The sequence below is a fragment of the Bubalus bubalis genome, chromosome 14 (genome assembly GCF_019923935.1).
Source record: "Bubalus bubalis isolate 160015118507 breed Murrah chromosome 14, NDDB_SH_1, whole genome shotgun sequence".
Classification (NCBI taxonomy): domain Eukaryota; kingdom Metazoa; phylum Chordata; class Mammalia; order Artiodactyla; family Bovidae; genus Bubalus; species Bubalus bubalis.
Window position 1 is genome coordinate 66,336,324 of NC_059170.1, and position 18,758 is coordinate 66,355,081.

At 39.8% G+C, this 18,758-nt stretch overlaps 1 protein-coding gene across 1 annotated transcript in view; it reads left to right on the plus strand.

Annotated features, from left to right (window-relative positions):
• The window catches only part of LOC102411496 (ankyrin repeat domain-containing protein 26), a 78,860-nt gene extending 73,247 nt beyond the window's left edge, over positions 1–5,613 (plus strand). Inside the window, exon 28 of the mRNA XM_045162719.1 lies at positions 5,490–5,613. Coding sequence (XP_045018654.1) covers positions 5,490–5,494 — 5 coding nt within the window. The 3' untranslated portion in view covers positions 5,495–5,613. The remainder of the gene's footprint in view (positions 1–5,489) is intronic.
• Positions 5,614–18,758: the final 13,145 nt, after the last annotated feature.

Genomic DNA, 18,758 nt, shown 5'->3' on the forward strand with positions numbered 1-18,758 from the left:
TGAAGAACTGACTAACTGGAAAAGACCCTGATGCTGGGAAAGATTGGAGGGGGGAGGAAAAGGGGATGACAGAGATGAGATGGTTAGATGGCATCACTGACTTGATGGACATGAGTTTGAATAAGTTCCGGGAGTTGGTGATGGACAGGGAAGCCTGGCGTGCTGCAGTCCATGGGGTCGCAAAGAGTCAGACACGGCTGAGCTACTGAACTGAACCGACTGATACCAACCCCCAGTTGTAGTCACCCCTTACAGTCACATTTCTTTGTGAACCTCTGCATGTTATTGTTTTGTTGCTCAGTCGTGTCCAATTCTTTGTAACCCCATGGACTGCAACACGCCTTGCTTCCCTGTCCTTCACCATCTCCCAGAGTTTGCTTAAACTCACGTCCATTGAATCAAACTTGCCATCTAATCATCTCATCTTCTGTCACCCGCTTCTCTCCGGCCCTCAGTCTTTCGCAGCATCAGGGTCTTTTACAATAAGTTGATTCTTCGCATCAAGTGGCTAAAGTATTGGAGCTTCAGCATCAGTCTTTCCAATGAATATTCAGGGTTGATTTCTTTTAAGATTGACTGGTTTGTTCTCCTTGCTGTCCAAGGGACTCTCAAGAGTCTTCTCCAGCACCACAGTTTGAAAGCATCAGTTCTTCAGTGCTCAGCCTTCTTTATGGTCCAACTCGCACATGTGTACATGACTCCTGGAAAGCTTGAATATTTTGGAGATTAATCTCCTGTCAGTTGCGTCATTTGCAAATATTGTCCCCCATTCTGCGGGTTGTCTTCTGTCTTGTTTATGATATCCTGTGCTGTACAAAAGCTTGTAAATTTAATGAGGTCCCATGTGCTTATTTTTGTTTTTATTTTCATTACTCTTAAGAAGTGGGTCAAAAAAGATATTGCTATAATTTGTGGCAGAGAGTGTTCTGGCTATGTTCTCATTTAAGAGTTTTATAATGTCTATCCTTACATTTTGGTCTTTAATCCATTTTGAGTTTGTTTTTGTGGATGGTGTTAGGGAGTGTTCTGATTTCATTCTTATACATGTAGCTGTCCAGTTTTCTCAGCACTGCTTATTGAGGAGGCGGTCTTTTCTCCATTGTATAGTCCTGCTTCCTTTGATTACTATAGCTTGTAGTATACTCTGAAGTCAGGGAGCCTGATCCTGTCAGCTCCTGCTCTTCTTTCTCAAGATTGTTTTGGCTCTTCAGGGTGTTTTGTATTTCCATACACACTGTAAAATGTTTTGTTCTAGTTCTTTGAGAAACACCATTGGTAATTTGATACAAATTGCATTGAATCAATAGATTGCTTTGGGTAGTATAGTTATTTCGACAGCAGGAAACGGTTTATTCAGAGTGGTTCTAGGTATGTGGTGGCTGCCTTGGATTAAATCAGATTCATTAAATCAGATCTGATTTTCCCAGCCTGTGGCTCTTTGTGTCCCGCAGAAGGAGCCAAATGACTGGCCAGAGCTCTGATGCACGGGCTCCTCTTTGGAAAATGTGAAATGTAATTCTAAAATGCCAGCATCTTAAAGCATTCAGTGGTCTGTCTGTGACCCTTCCCTTTGCTTCATTTTAGTGTGGCGTGGGTCAAAATGAGAAGCAGACAGGAAAATGGTTGCCTCTCCTGGCATGTGGTAATATTGTGGAATATGGAAATGTGAGTCAAACACAGAGACAGCCCAGTCAAACAGCACCTAAACACAGACAGAGGACGTGAGTGTGTACTTGGTCTTCTGAAAAAGATTAAACAGTAAAGAATGGAAGTGAGGAAACATACTTCAGAAAAAAGGTAAAGAGAAAATATTTTAGAAAAAAACTATAAAAAAAGAATAAAAAGTTGGAGATGAAAGAGAGAGGAGAGCTCAAGGGACATGAGACCAGGGAAGGTGGATAAAAGTACTGACATGGGAGCTCCCAGAGGCAAGATCCTAGTCCTCTATTTCTTGCAGTTATAATAATAATTGAATTTCAGATGAATATCATAATAGTGGACAAGAGAAAATACACCAGGTCATCTGAAACCAATGGAATTCTTTATTTCAAGGGACTCTATATAATTTTTATATATTATATTTTACATATATCTTACAGACTGCATTGTGTGTGTGTGTGTGTATATATATATATATATATGTCTGCTGCTGCTGCTGCTAAGTCATTTCAGTCATGTCCGACTCTGTGCGACCCCATAGACTGCAGCCCACCAGCCTCCCCTGTCCCTGGGATTCTCCAGGCAAGAACACTGGAGTGGGTTGCCATTTCCTTCCCCAAAGCATGAAAGTGAAGAGTGAAAGTGAAGTTGTTCAGTCGTGTCCGACTCTTCGCGACCCCATGGACTGCAGCCTACCAGGCTCCTCCATCCAAAGAATTTTCCAGGCAAGAGTACTGGAGTGGGGTGCCATCGCCTTCTCCATATATATATGTGTGTGTGTATATATATATATATAACAATGTCAGATGCTAAGTTTCAAATTTTCAGTGATACCAAAGAGAGTGTTGCAGGAATTCAGGAGGAAGTTGCGTGGCTATGCACTTCTGTGGTCTGGAGAGAAGGACAGCGGGAGGGGCTGGGACATGGCCTGGGCCCTGACTGATGGGGAGTGAACAGGATATTTGAGATGAATGAACAGAATTCGCTTCCTATGCCAGTTGTTAAGCAAGGACATTATGAACATCCATAAATCTACATTAAAGAGTGGAAAAGCATGGCCAGAAATTAAAAGAATAATCTTGCTAACTACCTTCAGAGGGGTTATAATGGATGAGAAGCCAGAAGTTCCTGATTCAGCAACATCGTCTCAATGTTTTTTCAGTGTTCTGGTGCCAATAGTACCATTTTTTAAAAAATTAATAAGTTGATAAATGATAGGAAAGCTTGACATGACATTATTATATATATAATATATATATCATATTGTGTATATATCCTGCTTGATGCTTTAAAAAGTTAAAATTATGATCATAAGATACATGAAGGGTATAGATAATTAGCATCTTAAGACCAGTATCAGGACTATTTGAAGCCAAAGGAGGAAGATTAGCCTAATTAAAAGTTACTTCTTATTTAATAAAGAGAGCTATATTCCTCAAGACTTACACTTATACATATTATTATTTTTAGCTATATTTTCGGAGAAGGCAATGGCACCCCACTCCAGTACTCTTGCCTGGAAAATCCCCTAGACGGAGGGGCCTGGTAGGCTGCAGTCCATGGGGTCGCTAGAGTCGGACACGACTGAGCGACTTCACTTTCACTTTTCCCTTTCATGCATTGGAGAAGGAAATGGCAACCCACTCCAGTGTTCTTGCCTGGAGAATCCCAGGGACAGGGGAGCCTGGTGGGCTGCGGTCTATGGGGTTGCACAGAGTCGGACACGACTGAAGCGGCTTAGCAGCAGTGGCAGCTATATTTTGCCTATCTCATTACATGAAGGAAATTTTAATCTAGTTACTTTGTTTTCTTTACCCAGCTCTTCTTCCCCATCCCTCTTTCAAAGCATTAAAAGCAAAATATTTAAGCTGACATTATGAACATCCATAAATCTACATTAAAGATAGAGTGGAAAAACATGGCCAGAGATTAAAAGAATAATCTTGCTAACTACCTTCAGAGGAGTTACAGTGGATGAGAAACCAGAAGTTCCTGATTCAGCAACATCATCTCAGTGCTTTTTCAGTGTTCTGGTGCCAATAGTACCATTAAAAAAAAAAGTTTAATAAGTTGATAAATGATAGGAAAGCTTGACATGACATTTATTATATATATATAATATGTATATCATATTGTGTATATATATCCTGCTTGATGCTTTAAAAAGTTAAAATTATCATAAGATACATGAAGGGTGTAGACAATCAGCATCTTAAGACCAGTATCAGGACTATTTGAAACCAAAAGAGGAAATTAGCCTAATTAAAAGTTACTTCTTGTTTAAGAAAGAGAGCTATATTCCTCAAGACTTACGCTTAGACGTATTATTATTTTTAGCTATATTTTGCCTATCTAATTACATGAAAGAAATTTTAATCTAGTCACTTTGTTTTCTTTACCCACCTCTTCTTCCCCAGCCCTCTTTCAGAGCATTAAAAACAAAGTATTTAAGCTGATTTTGTCCAGGAATTTTCACTATGCATGTAGAGTATCCTGCTCGTGGCCTCCCTGTGTGGTGTTTTTTCCCTGGTACTTTACCGGTAGGTTTCTCTGAACCTTAAGGTCTAGAACCCATGACCTGAAGTGCTGAGAGATCTCTCCCTTCAGTTCAGTTGCTCAGCTGTGTCCAGCTCTTTGCGACCCCATGGACTGCAGCACGCCAGGCCTCCCTGTCCATCACCAACTCCTGGAGTTTACCCAAACTCATGTCCATTGAGTCTGTCATGCCATCCAACCATCTCATCCTCTGTCGTCCCCTTCTCCTCTCTCCTTCAATCTTTCTCAGCATCAGGGTCTTTCCCAATGAGTCACTTCTTCACATCAGGTGGCCAAAGTATTGGAGTTTCAGCTTTACTATCAGTCCTTCCAATGAATATTCAGGACTGATTTCCTTTAGGATAGACTGGTTGGATTTCCTTGCAGTCCAAGGGACTCTCAAGAGTCTTCTCCAACATCACAGTTCAAAAGCATCAATTCTTCAGCGTTCACCTTTCTTTATAGTCCAACTCTCACATTCATATGTGACCACAGGAAAAACCATAGCCTTGAATAGATGGACCTTTGTTGGCAAAGTAATGTCTCTGCTTTTGAATATGCTATCTAGGTTGGTCATAACTTTCCTTCCAAGGAGTAAGCGTCTTTTAATTTCATGGCTGCAGTCACCATCTGCAGTGGTTTTGGTCCCGCCAAAAATAAAGTCAGCCACTGTTTCCACTGTCTCCCCATCTATTTGCCATGAAGTGATGGGACCAGATGCCATGATCTTAGTTTTCTGAATGTTGAGTTTTAAGGCAACTTTTTCACTCTCCTCTTTTCAGTTTCCTCAAGAGGCTCTTTAGTTCTTCTTCGCTTTCTACCATAAGGGTGGTGTCATCTGCATAAATGAGGTTATTGATATTTCTCCCAGCAATCTTGATTCCTGCTTGTGCTTCATCCAACCCAACATTTCTACTCATGTACTCTTCATATAAGTTAAATAATCAAGGTGACAATATACAGCCTCGACATACTCTTTTCCTTATAGGCAAAACATTTGATTTCTGCTCCCCTTGTCTTCCCATAAAAGGGAGTTTCGGAGGATAATTTCCCAGGAAATCTCCAGTGGTTTTAAGACCAAAGACTGGTTTTGATGTCTTATCTCATTCCTTCCAGCTGTTTTGAGTTCTGTTCTCCTTGGTTAGCAGAGGCTTATAAAAATGCATTGGTTATTTTGCAGCTTCACAGGTAAGAGAGCAGAGGCTTCCCAAGGGCCAATCCAGTTCCATTTGAGGCCAGACCACTCATCCATATGGTTGGCCTCTGGTTCTCATCAGCTGTCTTGTTCTGTGTAGAGTGAAGACGGTGTGCAGAGTGAAGGTACAGGCAGAAACGCTTCACAGTTCCTGTGTTCCAAGAACAGAGATGCTCCGCCAGCTCACTCTTCAACCTTGTTCCCAGCAGGTATGATGGATTTGTTTGAGTTCTGAGCTGCTGTCAGAGTGGAGCGTCTGATTGGATCTCCATGCTAACCAAAATGTTCAGCACTGGTGCATCGCATATTGACTGATTTCTAACTTGAAGTCCTGGGGTCTTCCTGGAGGAAAGGGTAGCAGGGACTTGTTCTTGTGTATTGCCAGTGGTGGTGTCTTAGATCAAATGCCTGCGAAGTCCCAAAATGTGACCCACATCAGATGACCCAGCCCGGTTTCCCATGTAGTGAACAGCGTCGGGGACGTCTCGCCCCAGCGATGGTACTTGAACTGTGTATTCTCATCTTCATCATGATAATGTAGCGAACTCTTCGTGCTTGGCAATGAAAAGATGGACAATTCAAACCAGATGATTATAATCCACGTGGCTCTGGATGTAATAAAGACAGTCATATGATGAGACACAGTCTATTTCTTACACACACATTCCACTCATATATGTTTGATTTTACTTGTACTCTGCATCTAATTACAGTCCTTTCTTGACTAGTCCCACATCGTCATGGACCGTGGGGCCCAGAAAGACAGCTAGGCAGGCACCAAACTGACCCTCCACTGGTGGTTATTTGAGAGCTGATCATAAGGCTTCAAGTTCATGGCTGCAGTGGGTGCTGCCCCTACATCAGTAGCACAGAAACCTTCCTGTTGTACCAGAACGTCCATCTAAAAACGGGTAACATCAGTAGGAAGGCTGGGGCAGAGGGTAACACTGCCCCAGCAGGTTAACAGCCCTTGAAAACCAACCAATCTCAGGTCCCCTGGAAACTAGAGGGGCCTGTAGCTGTCACGAACAGCCAGACCATGTGTGAACTCACAGGAGGCTCAGTCTGGCGCTCTGGGGATCAGAGCAGATGATTTATAGTCTCTTTCTATATATCTGTGTGTTCTTTGGGAGAAAAGATTGGGGTGGAGGAGCAAACTGATTTCACAAATTCTATGCTAAAGAAAATTAAACAGCTTTCTTTAGCCTTTAATATTCTGGTTTGATTGCAAATCTCTAAGAGGGGGAAATAAAAGGAAGCTTTTCCCAAATGTTTTTCAACTGCGATTCCATCTTCACTGGGAATCACTCAGATTTCAATATGCACAAATGCCCCCAACCCAGTTTGGAGAATGCCAGCTGGAGAGGTCAGGGAATCGCCCGTTGTCCAGGGTTGCCAGCTCTGCTGAGACTCAGCTCCCAGGTCGGTGGTTTGGCAGTCCAAAGGGGTAGCCTTCACAATTGGACCCCCACATGCTTGGCGGTATGTGAATGCTTGCTAAGGTTACATCAATACGTGGATTAAAAAAAAAAATTGAAGATCCACAGCCTGCCTGTGCACCCTTTCCAAAGGTTACTCTGCCGAGAGCTGAACAGCAGTGAGCGGTCCCAGGTGGGCGGAGGGGCTTGCTTCCTACAAAGACCTCTCCATAAAGGTGAGACCTGCCTCTTTCCCTCTGCTTACTATGATGAGTTTCTCCAGGGCCCACAGATCTTTTGAGTGCCAGACAAAGTAGTGTTTTTTGAGAAAGTGAAAGTCTGTCGATTTAGTATTAAATCTTTTTCCAACTCAGATGATTTCTAATACTTTGCTTTCATGAAATTTGAGGGAAGACTGAGTTGAGCTCTGTCAAAAGTTAGATCATTAAAAATCATTTTGATGATAGATCACCCTATCAGAGGGAGCTCAGTAACGGACATTACTATGATAAAGTTCCTTTCATTTTCATGAAAAATGTTGCATAGTGTGTACAATAACTGTAACAACAATAATTGTAAAGTGAGATTAATGTTGGTGAGGATTGCATCTCTTTTAGGAAATAGATGCATCTTAATTTAGCAAGTCTGATGAAAACTGGTTTTTCCAATAACATTGTACTTTTTATATGTAATAATTATTTATGAAATCCTGTTGTGATAAATCCCATATTAATAGTACCTATCATGATAGTTCAGTCTAGAATTATTTCTTTAATATCTAGAGCTACTTGGCCACAGAATTTAAACATTACCTTCAAATTAAAATGTACAAAATTAAATTCAAGTTATATACACACTTTTGCTGCGGATAAGTATAAGTGATCAATGAAAGGATTTTAGGCATAAAATGTATCACATTAATATAAAATTATGTGAGAAAAGTAGAGTGGAAATACAACTAAGGAGTAAATGAAATAACTTTTGCCTACCAAAGATGAGCTTGTAGGTGTATATTAAAATGAATTAAGGTGGATCTCAAATTGCTGTGGCATTGGATTGTCCTGGAAACAGTGAAGAAGTCATATTAGGATTTTACTTTTAAATGTTTCCTATTTCTGTTTCACTGGAGATTATATCCTTTGCATCTATTTAGATGATGCAGAAATGTTTTAGATGTTAACTTAAACAGGTGTGAAATGTCATATAGTGGTTTTTTTGTTGTTATTAAAAGATAGTATTAATATGCATTTTGAAATATGCACAAATGAATAATTAGAAAAGAGATATAGTTTAAAGAATTATTTTAAGGGGTAACCAAGCAGGAAATTGAAAGTCTCTATATCCAACAACACATAATAAAAATGAAAAAACAGGGGTCCAGAAATGGTTCCATTTGGTCTGATTCAGGCTCTTTCCACACTTCCTCCCCCTGCCCTCCCTCTAGTCCAGGATCCAGATATAACAGGTCCTCAGCTCCCAGCTTAATGTCCCATGTTACCACTGCTCTCCTCCTCCCATGTGTGGCACTCATTTCTTTCTTAATGACAATCATGTTGACTTGGCCCCAGGACCACCTCATGGAACTATCCGGGGAGTCATCGTCCCCTGGCCCACGCTCCCTGCCTTACTCTCGCCTCAAATCCCAGAAACCCTCAGACAATAGAAAGCCCAAGTTTAGGCCTAGGCCCTAAGCCCTTGTCCATCTATCATCATCTGAACGATTGCTATTGATTTGTGCATTTGCTGTTTTCAAAGTGCCTCCCTCTTTTCCTGTATATCACAACCTGCTGTGATAGATGAAGGTAGAAGATGGATGGATGGATAGGTAAGTAGGTATAAAGAAGAAACTGGGGCTCAGAGGATTTAAATGGTTTGCCTGTGATGACACAGCAAGAAATGATGGCGTATTTGGAACCAGGTCACCTGTCTTCAGACTCTTCGCCTTATGCAGGACACCACTTAACCCAAGTCCAAGGTCAAAGAAAACCAATTGGAATCTTTCGAGCCTGGGGTGGCCCACTCAAACCTTACTGATCATGTAACTCTGGAGATAGTGGTGGGTGTTAGCATGTGGTCCTTGTCTGATGGCTACCGTCTGGGGCCTTCACACTTCATCCAGGTTCTCTGCCAGACATTTGGAAAGGACTTACAGCTGAGGAAATGAACACATATGTGTACCTCCATGTACCATGGGACAAGATTACTTAGAACAGGACATGATGGTGTGGAGCTAAGAGAGCTGAGTATAAGCAAACATTCAATAAAAGTGGGCAAGTTTTACCATGAGTGGTGTTTTAGTCTGGATAGCTGTACCGGAAATAAAACTTGGGTAGATGTCAAAACACCAGTCATCTAACTTCAGCTTTATTTTTAATTAAAGACACTGACTTTTAGAAACCAAGAGAATACTAAACCTGTTTCAACTTACCTCAAAGTGCTCAAATTAATAGTTATTTCTGGCTAAGTTGACTTCACCTATGCTTTTGTGTCATTTTTTGGAAAACTTTTGAGGATACTTTTTTTTTTTAATGCATTCAGACATATAGTTTAAAAAATAATTACTCCTACTATGGAGCTTGATATTTTTATTCTTCATTGTGAGGTATTTCATTTGAGGCTGAGCCCTTAAAACGTTTTAAAGTTAGTTGGGATTCAGGGTCACAAAAATTCAGACACAACTTTAGCAACTAAACAGCAACTGAACGACAGTGATTGGTTCCCTAGAAGTTAAAGGAGTCGGTCTGAAAGTCAGATACACAGTGAATAATTTTAGTTCACTTAGCACACACAGGACATAATTTACTAAAGAAAGGACTATGGCTTTATAACCAGCCGAAGGTTGCTCTCCAAGGCCACCTGCAAGTTCAAGTGTGCAGATGGCCAGGAGTTCAGCAACGTGGACTTATCCTACCTGTCCTCGTGGATGGGCCCCAGCTGTTTCCTTCTGAGCACAACTCAACTTGCTGAGTAGTTAGGCTCACTGTCAGTGACCGACGTGCGTAGATTGTCCAGCAGGGAAGGGTGAAAGAGACCAGTGTAAATGACCTCCCCTGGCATTTGGGGCAGGAAAATCTATTTCTGTGAAACTTTGCTGTACAGGAGAAACAGCATCCAGACCCCTGGTATCTACATATCGACAATGCTTCTGCTACTATTACGATGAATAAAAGTCACCTCTCCCAGAGTTTCAAATACCAAGGATCGTTTTATTTTCAGCTGCCAGTGCTGCATACAGAGAGGACACAGGGCTCCAGGGAGGTGGAGGGGCTTGCCTGAGATCATAATGCAAGTTATTAATGGTAAGTCAGAATTTTTTCTGATATCTCTTGACTCTAAACACCAGCCTACTACTATCCATCTGTGACTTTGGAATCAATTTACAGATTAATTTACTATTCGTGGCCAGTGTTTGTGAAGTGTTGTAATGTCCTATGCCAAAGATACTTGTGTGCATGCTCAGTCGCTAAGTTTTGTCCCACTCTCTGCGACCCCATGGGCTGTGGCCTGCCAGGTTTCTCTGTCTATAGGATTTACCAGGCAATAATACTGGAGTGGGTTGCAGTTCCCTCCTCCAGGGCATCTTCCTGAGCTCTCCTGCATCTCCTGCATTGGCAGGCAGATTCTTTACCACTCTGCCACCTGGAAAGCCTTCAAAGATGCTAATGGTATTTTATTAGTATGATTTGATATCTATTTATAGTGTAAGGCAGTAGCAACAGAATATAAGCTATAGAAGAAAAATTTAAGTTGGAATCCATTCTGAAAATACTTGAAAAAAAAAAGATCAGGGATGGTTAGAACACACCTGTGCCCAGACTTACAGCTTCGGGAGGAGTGGGATACTCCGGACTGGAGTGGTCTGGAGTATTCTCCGTGCGCCCCAGTGCCGAGCACCACGCCTGGCTCAGAGCTGCCAGCAGCCAGCGTGTGCTCATCCAGACTGAAGCACGTGCATGTGTGCATCTGAGCTGCTCTCTTAGTTCATCGAAAGGAGTATCTTAGAGGTTTTCATTTCTGGTTCCTCCAGGGGTTCCTATCAGGCTCCTCTGGATTATTGGGAGAAAACTGGACCCTGAAAGTAGCCCAGGTGAGTGGGAACTCAGAAGGCATGAGTTCTTGCCTTGAAGTTCAGAAGCTTGAAGCAGCCATGCAAGATGTGGCCAGGAGGAGCTGCCAGTGCTGCTGGGCTGGTGTGTAGAAGAGGCCCCCTGGCCAGCTCATCAGTCATCATGCCCAGGAGCCTTAGCATCCAGAGCAAGGTGCTGGCTCCCAGGTGCTCCGAGCTGCGGGAGCTTCATTTGTATTATTGTTTCTAACCTGCTGATGCAGGCTGCGTGTAAGTACAAGGAGAGGAGCGACTTGGGTTCACATGCAAATCCACCTGAGCTCCCCAGCCTGCTGCCGCCTTCCAAGAAGAGGTGCGGCAGCTCTGCTGCTGAACCTCGGCAAGTCCTCTACATGTGTTTGTGATAGGAGCTTCCTCTTCCAGAACAGATACTGTTGGCTGTTTGTCTTCCTGAGACAATCAACTTTTGTTCTTTCCCAGCAGAGCGCCTACACAGCCCTAGGCTTCTGTTTCTCTGGACTGTGGAAACTGCTCTCCTTTTCAGCTCTCCTTGGAAAACTGTTAGGGACCTCCTAACAGCTATTGCTTGGGGTTCTAAAGAGAGGAGTAGGGTGGTGTGGGCACAGATGATACACGCACCAGTTTCACCAAATGAGACAATGCAGAGTGTCCACAATATCAAACGATACGCCTCTGGAAATCATAGCTGGCCACGGGATTCACAGTTTAAGAAATGGCTTTGCAACATGTTCAGAGTGTGGCAAGTCCTTCAGGACTGTGCCCAGTATTTTCTAGCTACTCAATGACATGGGAAAGGGGGGAGAAATGTTCTAATGTGAAAGAAATGTAAAAGAGACCTAAGTCACATAATAATAACCTTACATAGTGTTTCAAGCCTATGGTAAGAAAGAGTTTTTTAGGTATTTGAGGAACTTTTGGATATTTGAGGACAAATAGTAATTTGTCCATATCTGCTAGGTTATCAGATTTTTTTGGTATATAATTATTCATTGAAATCTCTAATGATCCTGTGTTCTTGTATCTTATCATTTGTAATGTCTTCTCCTTCATTTATAATTTTATTTCAGTCCTTTCTTTTTCTTGATGAGTCTAGCTAAAGATTTGTTTATCAAGTTTTGTTTTATGTTTGATTTATCAGTTTTAAAAAACAGAGCTTATTAGTTTCATTGATTTTGTTATTTTTTTAGTTTCTATTTCATTTATTTCCATTCTGTTCTTTGCCTTCCTTATATTAACTTTGGGCTTGGTATGTTCTTATTTTTCTGGTTCCTTATTAGGTTGCTTATCTGAGAGCATTCTTTTTTCTTAATGTACACATTTATTGTTATGAACTTTCCTCTGAGAACTTCTTTTGCTCCATCCCTTAAGTTTTGGTGGTGTTTGTTTTCTTTCTCTCTCTCTTTTTTTTAAAATTTAAATTTCTAAACAATATCTTGCTGAGCAGTTGTAGAATGTTTCTAAATTTGTAGATAAATCAAATATTTAAAAACTGTAAATGAAGCTCACTTTTGTCTCTGTCTTGACATCACCTGGATGAATGATGACTGAGACAGCAATGATGGGGAGTCTTTAAATTGCAACTAGTTTTCATTGTGTAGTCATTGTGATTAAAATATCCATTTCTGTCAGTGCACATGGGTTTATCGTTTTGATAGTGTTTTCATGATGTTTATGGTGCAGATAAAAGTAGCCCTTGTTAAATGCAATCTGAACCTGTTTTCTCATTTGACTTCTTGCCATCATAGAAGAGCAGTCTAAGGTTTCTTCAATAGCACTGCTGCTATGTTGGGTCGTAGTACTTGAGAGCCGTGAAACTGGAGGACGTGCTTTAGCTATGTGGTCACAGCGAGCCTCCAAACACTTCATCCCAAGTCAGACACTTCCCCACGCAGGCCTAAGGGGAGGAAGCAAATGCTTGACCCCTGTCCCAGGGGCAGGCTGCCTACTGCAGACCCATGTTCATGGTGCTGGGGGCACATCCATCTTTTCAAAGAAGAGATATGGAACCAAGCAAGCACTTCTTCGTTCCTTCTCCCAGACTCACCCGTTAGTTAAATCTCCTCTCTTCTCATACGGAGGGTAGGAGTATAAGTCCTCCCCTTGAAACTTCAGGCTGAGGAAATGAAGTTCAACTGTAATTTCTGACCAGATTTAGATTATAATTGAGATTACACTCATGCTTTTTGTATGTACCAGCTAATGATGAGAGCTTTGGATAGAAGTATGCTAGACAGTAAAGAGAGATCTGTTGCGTGTTTTAAATTTTGTCCTAAATAACCCAAAATGTAGATAATTCATTTGTTGACTCATTTTAATAAACCAGGTTTTATCTGGAGGAAGCAAACATCCTTTTAAGGACGAATCTCTTCAGTTTTGGCCTGCTTGATTCAAATAAAGATTTTCTCCTTCAAGTTCCCTTTCCTGTATTTAAAAAAATTCATGCTTTATAAATTAAATATATCTTCTCCAAATAGGAGTTCGATATTAATTTATTCTTATTCATGCCTTTAAAGCATATGATTTAGTTAGAAAGCTACTACATCATGTCATGCCACAAGCGTTATTGAACTATGAACAAGGTTTTAGATATTCATTTTCTCTATGTTATAGTTAAAAATCTATGTGTTTTTCTTAATCTGAGGAAGTAGCTGGCATAGGACTCAGTAAGAAGGCCATTGGCTTTGTTACTTCTTTTGTAAAATTAGGAAATTTGACTAAATCAATGAGTCTCATACCTTACAAAAAGTTTTTTTTCCCCCCAAAGAAAACAACCTTTCTTTCAAAAAAAAAAAAAAAAACTTTTCCATGGAACCATATTATATAAAATAGGGACAAGTATAGAGCCCTTTAGCTAAAGGAGTGGCCAGAGACCCTGCAGCTGTGATTTCTCTGTTCTTCAACTCTGCAGTGACCCCTGTGGGACCTTCCACTTTTATGGGACATAGTTTGGAAACTAACAGTTATGAGAGAATCCTTCTCACTAAACATCTTTAGAATTAAAACTTGCTGGTACCTTGTTTTCTTGTGTATAATTTTCTCACCTTTCTGTGTTTTCGTTAAATGGAAAAGTTTAAAGAAAATCACAGATGCATTCTCCTTATTAACAGTTTGATTTCAAACTACTTCCTCCATTTGAACTCAATCCTCATCTAGAAATCAAAATAAAGGTCTCGGAAGTATGTATTTAGGGCAGGAGCTTTTACAGGAGAAGATAGTAATCTCGTGGGTCATTTCTAGGACTATGCGTGATTCCCTAATTCTCTGAAATTGTGTGTTCTCGATAGACTGGTATTTATTGTACATTTTATCAGATTAAATAGCATTCCATATATATGTTCTCTGTTATCTAAAAGCAGAATAAGTGGGAATTCATTTTCTTTTATTTATGTGATTATTTTTCTACTTAAGTAATCTTCAAGTTAGGTCTAGTCTCTAAAAGTATTATTTAAATGTCACATTTAGTTAGTTCTGTGTCATTCCTATGACAATATCTCTTGCTTAACTTAAACATAAATAATATTTGACTTATTTCAGATGCAGCAGGAATTGGCCAGGAGTATAACTAGAGAACTAACAAAAGGTATGTTGCCAAAACTTATGAATTAAATTTATACATTGATTTCTGAAATACACTGAAAACAGTAAATGGCATCTTTTGCCATTGTTTGGATAACAGATGCTATGTTAAATGATTTTTCTTATACATAGCTAATGAAAAATGTGAACGCATGAGCAGTCATAGTAAAAAATATCCTTCTTCCTCATTTATTCATCATGTTGCATAGCTTTAAAAAAATCTCAAAAGGTCTATGTAGTTCTTGTTTTTTTTAATTTGTTTTTTAAAATATTTATTTTAATTGGAGGCTAATTACTTTACAGTATCATGGTGGTTTTTGCCATACATCGACATGAATCAGCCATGGGTGTTCGTGTGTCTGCCCGTCCTATATCTCACCCCCCTACCCCCACCTCCAAAGGACTCTCTAGAGTCTTCTCTAGCACCACAATTTGAAAGCATCCTTCCACTTTGAGGAACCTCAGTCTTTGCTCTGACAGCCGTTAACTGATGATGCCGCTGGACATTATGGAGGATAATCAGTTGTATTCAAAATTATTGATTTAAATACTAATCACATCTAAAATACACCTTCACAGAAACATCTAAACTGATGTTTGACCAAACGGCTGGGATCATATTCTAGCCAAGTCGACAGATTAATTAACTGTCACACTGGGCAGATATTTAAGCTATCAATTTTAAGGAGAATATTGAAATTGTCTAGTATTTCTCCAATTCTAGGCTAGGTTTTATGGAGAACCTATACCACAATCTATTTATTCCTTCCTGTCCTCCTGTAGGAGTTGGTTATTGATTTTGTTACCCAGCCAGACTTGGGTCCACTTGCCCAATACACAGTCAAATCAATCTCCTGACACCAGGTCGTGATGAAGGAAACTGGTGTTTCCTGCAAGGTGCCCAGTGTGGGGCCAGGCAAGGAGAACAGAGGGTTCCTTCTGAAAAGACCCAAAGTCTCTGATGGCTTCCAGGGAAGGGTTTTATTGTTGGTGGTGTGTTTTTTTTTCTTTTTTTAATGTCAGTGATTTATTGTTAAGCAAGGCAAGCTTCAAAATACTACACAGCATATTTCCAGTATGGAGAAATAGCTAGATATAGACACACAAACACACACACACAGGAGTAGATACAGAGATAGCAGTATAGAAATATATGTCTCCAAGTTTTATATTAAAGTGGAGGACATATATTTGTATTAAACAAGGAGGACAGGCTAGTTTATGAGAGAATTAACAAAATTTTAAACATTTCCCAATAGTTAGAATACTTGGGAAAAAATGAATGCACCTTTTGGTAAACTAGAATAAAGAAAAATATGTGGCTTAGGTTTCCTAAGGATGAAAACAATTTTTAAAAAATACTTATTTTATATTGGAGTACAGCCAGCAAACAATGTGGTGATAGTTTCAGGAGCACAGCGAGTGACTCTGCCACACACACATGTATCCATTCTCCCCCAAATTCAGGGAAGGGCTTTTGATGGCAGAGTTAGGGGTGAGAGTGTGAGGTGCCTGATAGCTGGTGTACATCCTTCTGGACTGGTTGGTGGTGAGGTAACTGGGTGACTTTAGGAGTCAGTATCATCAACCATCAGGTTTCAACTGGTCTGGGGTATACATAGGTTTAGTCAACACGCAGTTAACTTCTTCCAGCTGGTGGGCATTTCAGTATCTGCAGAAGAATTCAAGGATATGGCTCAGAATGTTATCTATAGCCCTTGAGGAGGAATTAAAGGTCCTTGACTTTGAAGTTTTAGCTATCGTTATTTTGTCTTGCTCAAATGTTTCTTTTTTGCAGCATTTTCTCACTTCTCTGATTACATTTGCTCTTTGGTCAAAGCCTCAGAGGCTAAAGCTTTTCTACAAACAAAAGGCAGGGTCTGTGGGCAGGTCCTCACAGGGTCCTACTCCATTTCCATTGGTTTTTCTTTTTAGTGTGTCCTCCTTTATTTTTAATAGATTTAAGAGGCGGAGAGAGGGTTCCGAGTTAGGAGTTTTGCATTCATAACCCACCTAGGCTGGAACATCTAGAAAAACCTCTCTTCTTAAAATAATCTGTGTATCATATTCCTCCACCTCATATATTAAATATACATCATGTCCTTCAAAAGCCGCACACCCAAAACCAACCAGTTACAGAGTCCAGTCTCTGTGCTGGATGCTAGAGATGGAAACAAACAAACAAAATGTGGCTTCTTCTCTCACGTTGGTTGTTACTGGTTGCCACTGGGCCCCTCAATGCTCATGACTCTTTGGACTGAATGAAGGTACTTTATCAAACTGCAAAGAAAATGGAAGGAAGTCATTGGAAAGACCCCTTAGCTTCTGAGATATTTATTGGGAGTTGGAGAGATTTGTTCTGAAGGGATATAAAGCCTTGTCCCAGCAGGAAATAATTGTTAAAAAATTTTTATTGGAGCATGTATGACTTACAGTGTTGTGCTAGTTTCAGGTGTACAGCAAAGTGAATCATATATATATAACTGATATATGTGATTGTATATAATCATATATATATAACTGATAGATGTGATTGTATATAATCATATATATATAACTGATAGATGTGATTGTATATAATCATATATATATAACTGATATATGTGATTGTATATAATCATATATATATAACTGATAGATGTGATTGTATATAATCATATATATATAACTGATATATGTGATTGTATATAATCATATATATATAACTGATATATGTGATTGTATATAATCATATATATATAACTGATAGATGTGATTGTATATAATCATATATATATAACTGATATATGTGATTGTATATAATCATATATATATAACTGATATATGTGATTGTATATAATCATATATATATAACTGATATATGTGATTGTATATAATCATATATATATAACTGATAGATGTGATTGTATATAATCATATATATATAACTGATATATGTGATTGTATATAATCATATATATATAACTGATAGATGTGATTGTATATAATCATATATATATAACTGATAGATGTGATTGTATATAATCATATATATATAACTGATATATGTGATTGTATATAATCTTATATATATAACTGATAGATGTGATTCACACATGTATATCCCTTCTTTTCAGATTCTTTTCCCATATGGGTTATTGAGTAAATTCCCTGTAATATATTGGTGGTCCTCATTAGTTATCTATTTCTATTTTATGCATAGTAGTGTATATATATTAATTGCAATCTCCTAATTTATCCCTCCCCCCATGTTTCCCCTTTGGTAACTGTAAGTTTGATTTTGAGATCTGGGAGTTGGTTCCTATATTGTAAATAAGCTTATTTTTATTAGATTCCACCATTAAGTGATATCTTATGGTATTTGTTTTTCTCTCTCTGAGTTACCTCTTTTAGTATGAAAATTTCTAGGTCTATCCATGTTGCTGCAAATGGCATTATTTCATTCTTTTTATCGCTGAGTAATACTCCATTGTGTGTATGTGTGTGTGTACCACATCTTCTTTACCCATTCATCGTTGATGGATATTTAGGATGCTTCCATGTATTGGCTATTGTAAATATTACTGCAATGAACATTGGGGTGCATGCATCTTTTTAAATTATGGTTTTCTCTGGATAATTGACCAGGAGTGGGATTGCTGACTCATATGGCAACTCTATATTTACTTTTTCAAGAAACCTCCATACTGTTCTCCACAGTGGGTGTACCTAGTTACATTCCCATGAACACTGTAGGAGGGCTCCCTTTTCTCCACACCCTCTCCAGCATGTATTGTTTGTAGATTTTTTATGCTGCCTATGCTGTCTGGTCAAGGCTATGGTTTTTCCTGTGGTCATGTATGGATATGAGAGTTGGACTGTGAAGAAGGCTGAGCACCGAAGAATTGATGCTTTTGAACTGTGGTGTTGGAGAAGACTCTTGAGAGTCCCATGGACTGCAAGGAGATCCAACCAGTCCATTCTGAAGGAGATCAGCCCTGGGATTTCTTTGGAAGGAATGATGCTAAAGCTGAAACCCCAGTACTTTGGCCACCTCATGCGAAGAGTTGACTCATTGGAAAAGACTCTGATGCTGGGAGGGATTGGGGGCAGGAGGAGAAGGGGAAGACAGAGGATGAGATGGCTGGATGGCATCACTGACTCAATGGACGCAAGTCTGAGTGAACTCCAGGAGTTGGTGATGGACAGGGAGGCCTGGCGTGCTGCGATTCATGGGGTCTGAGTGACTGAACTGAACTGAACTGATTCTGACTGGTGTGGAATGGTACCCCATTGTAGTATTTCTGCA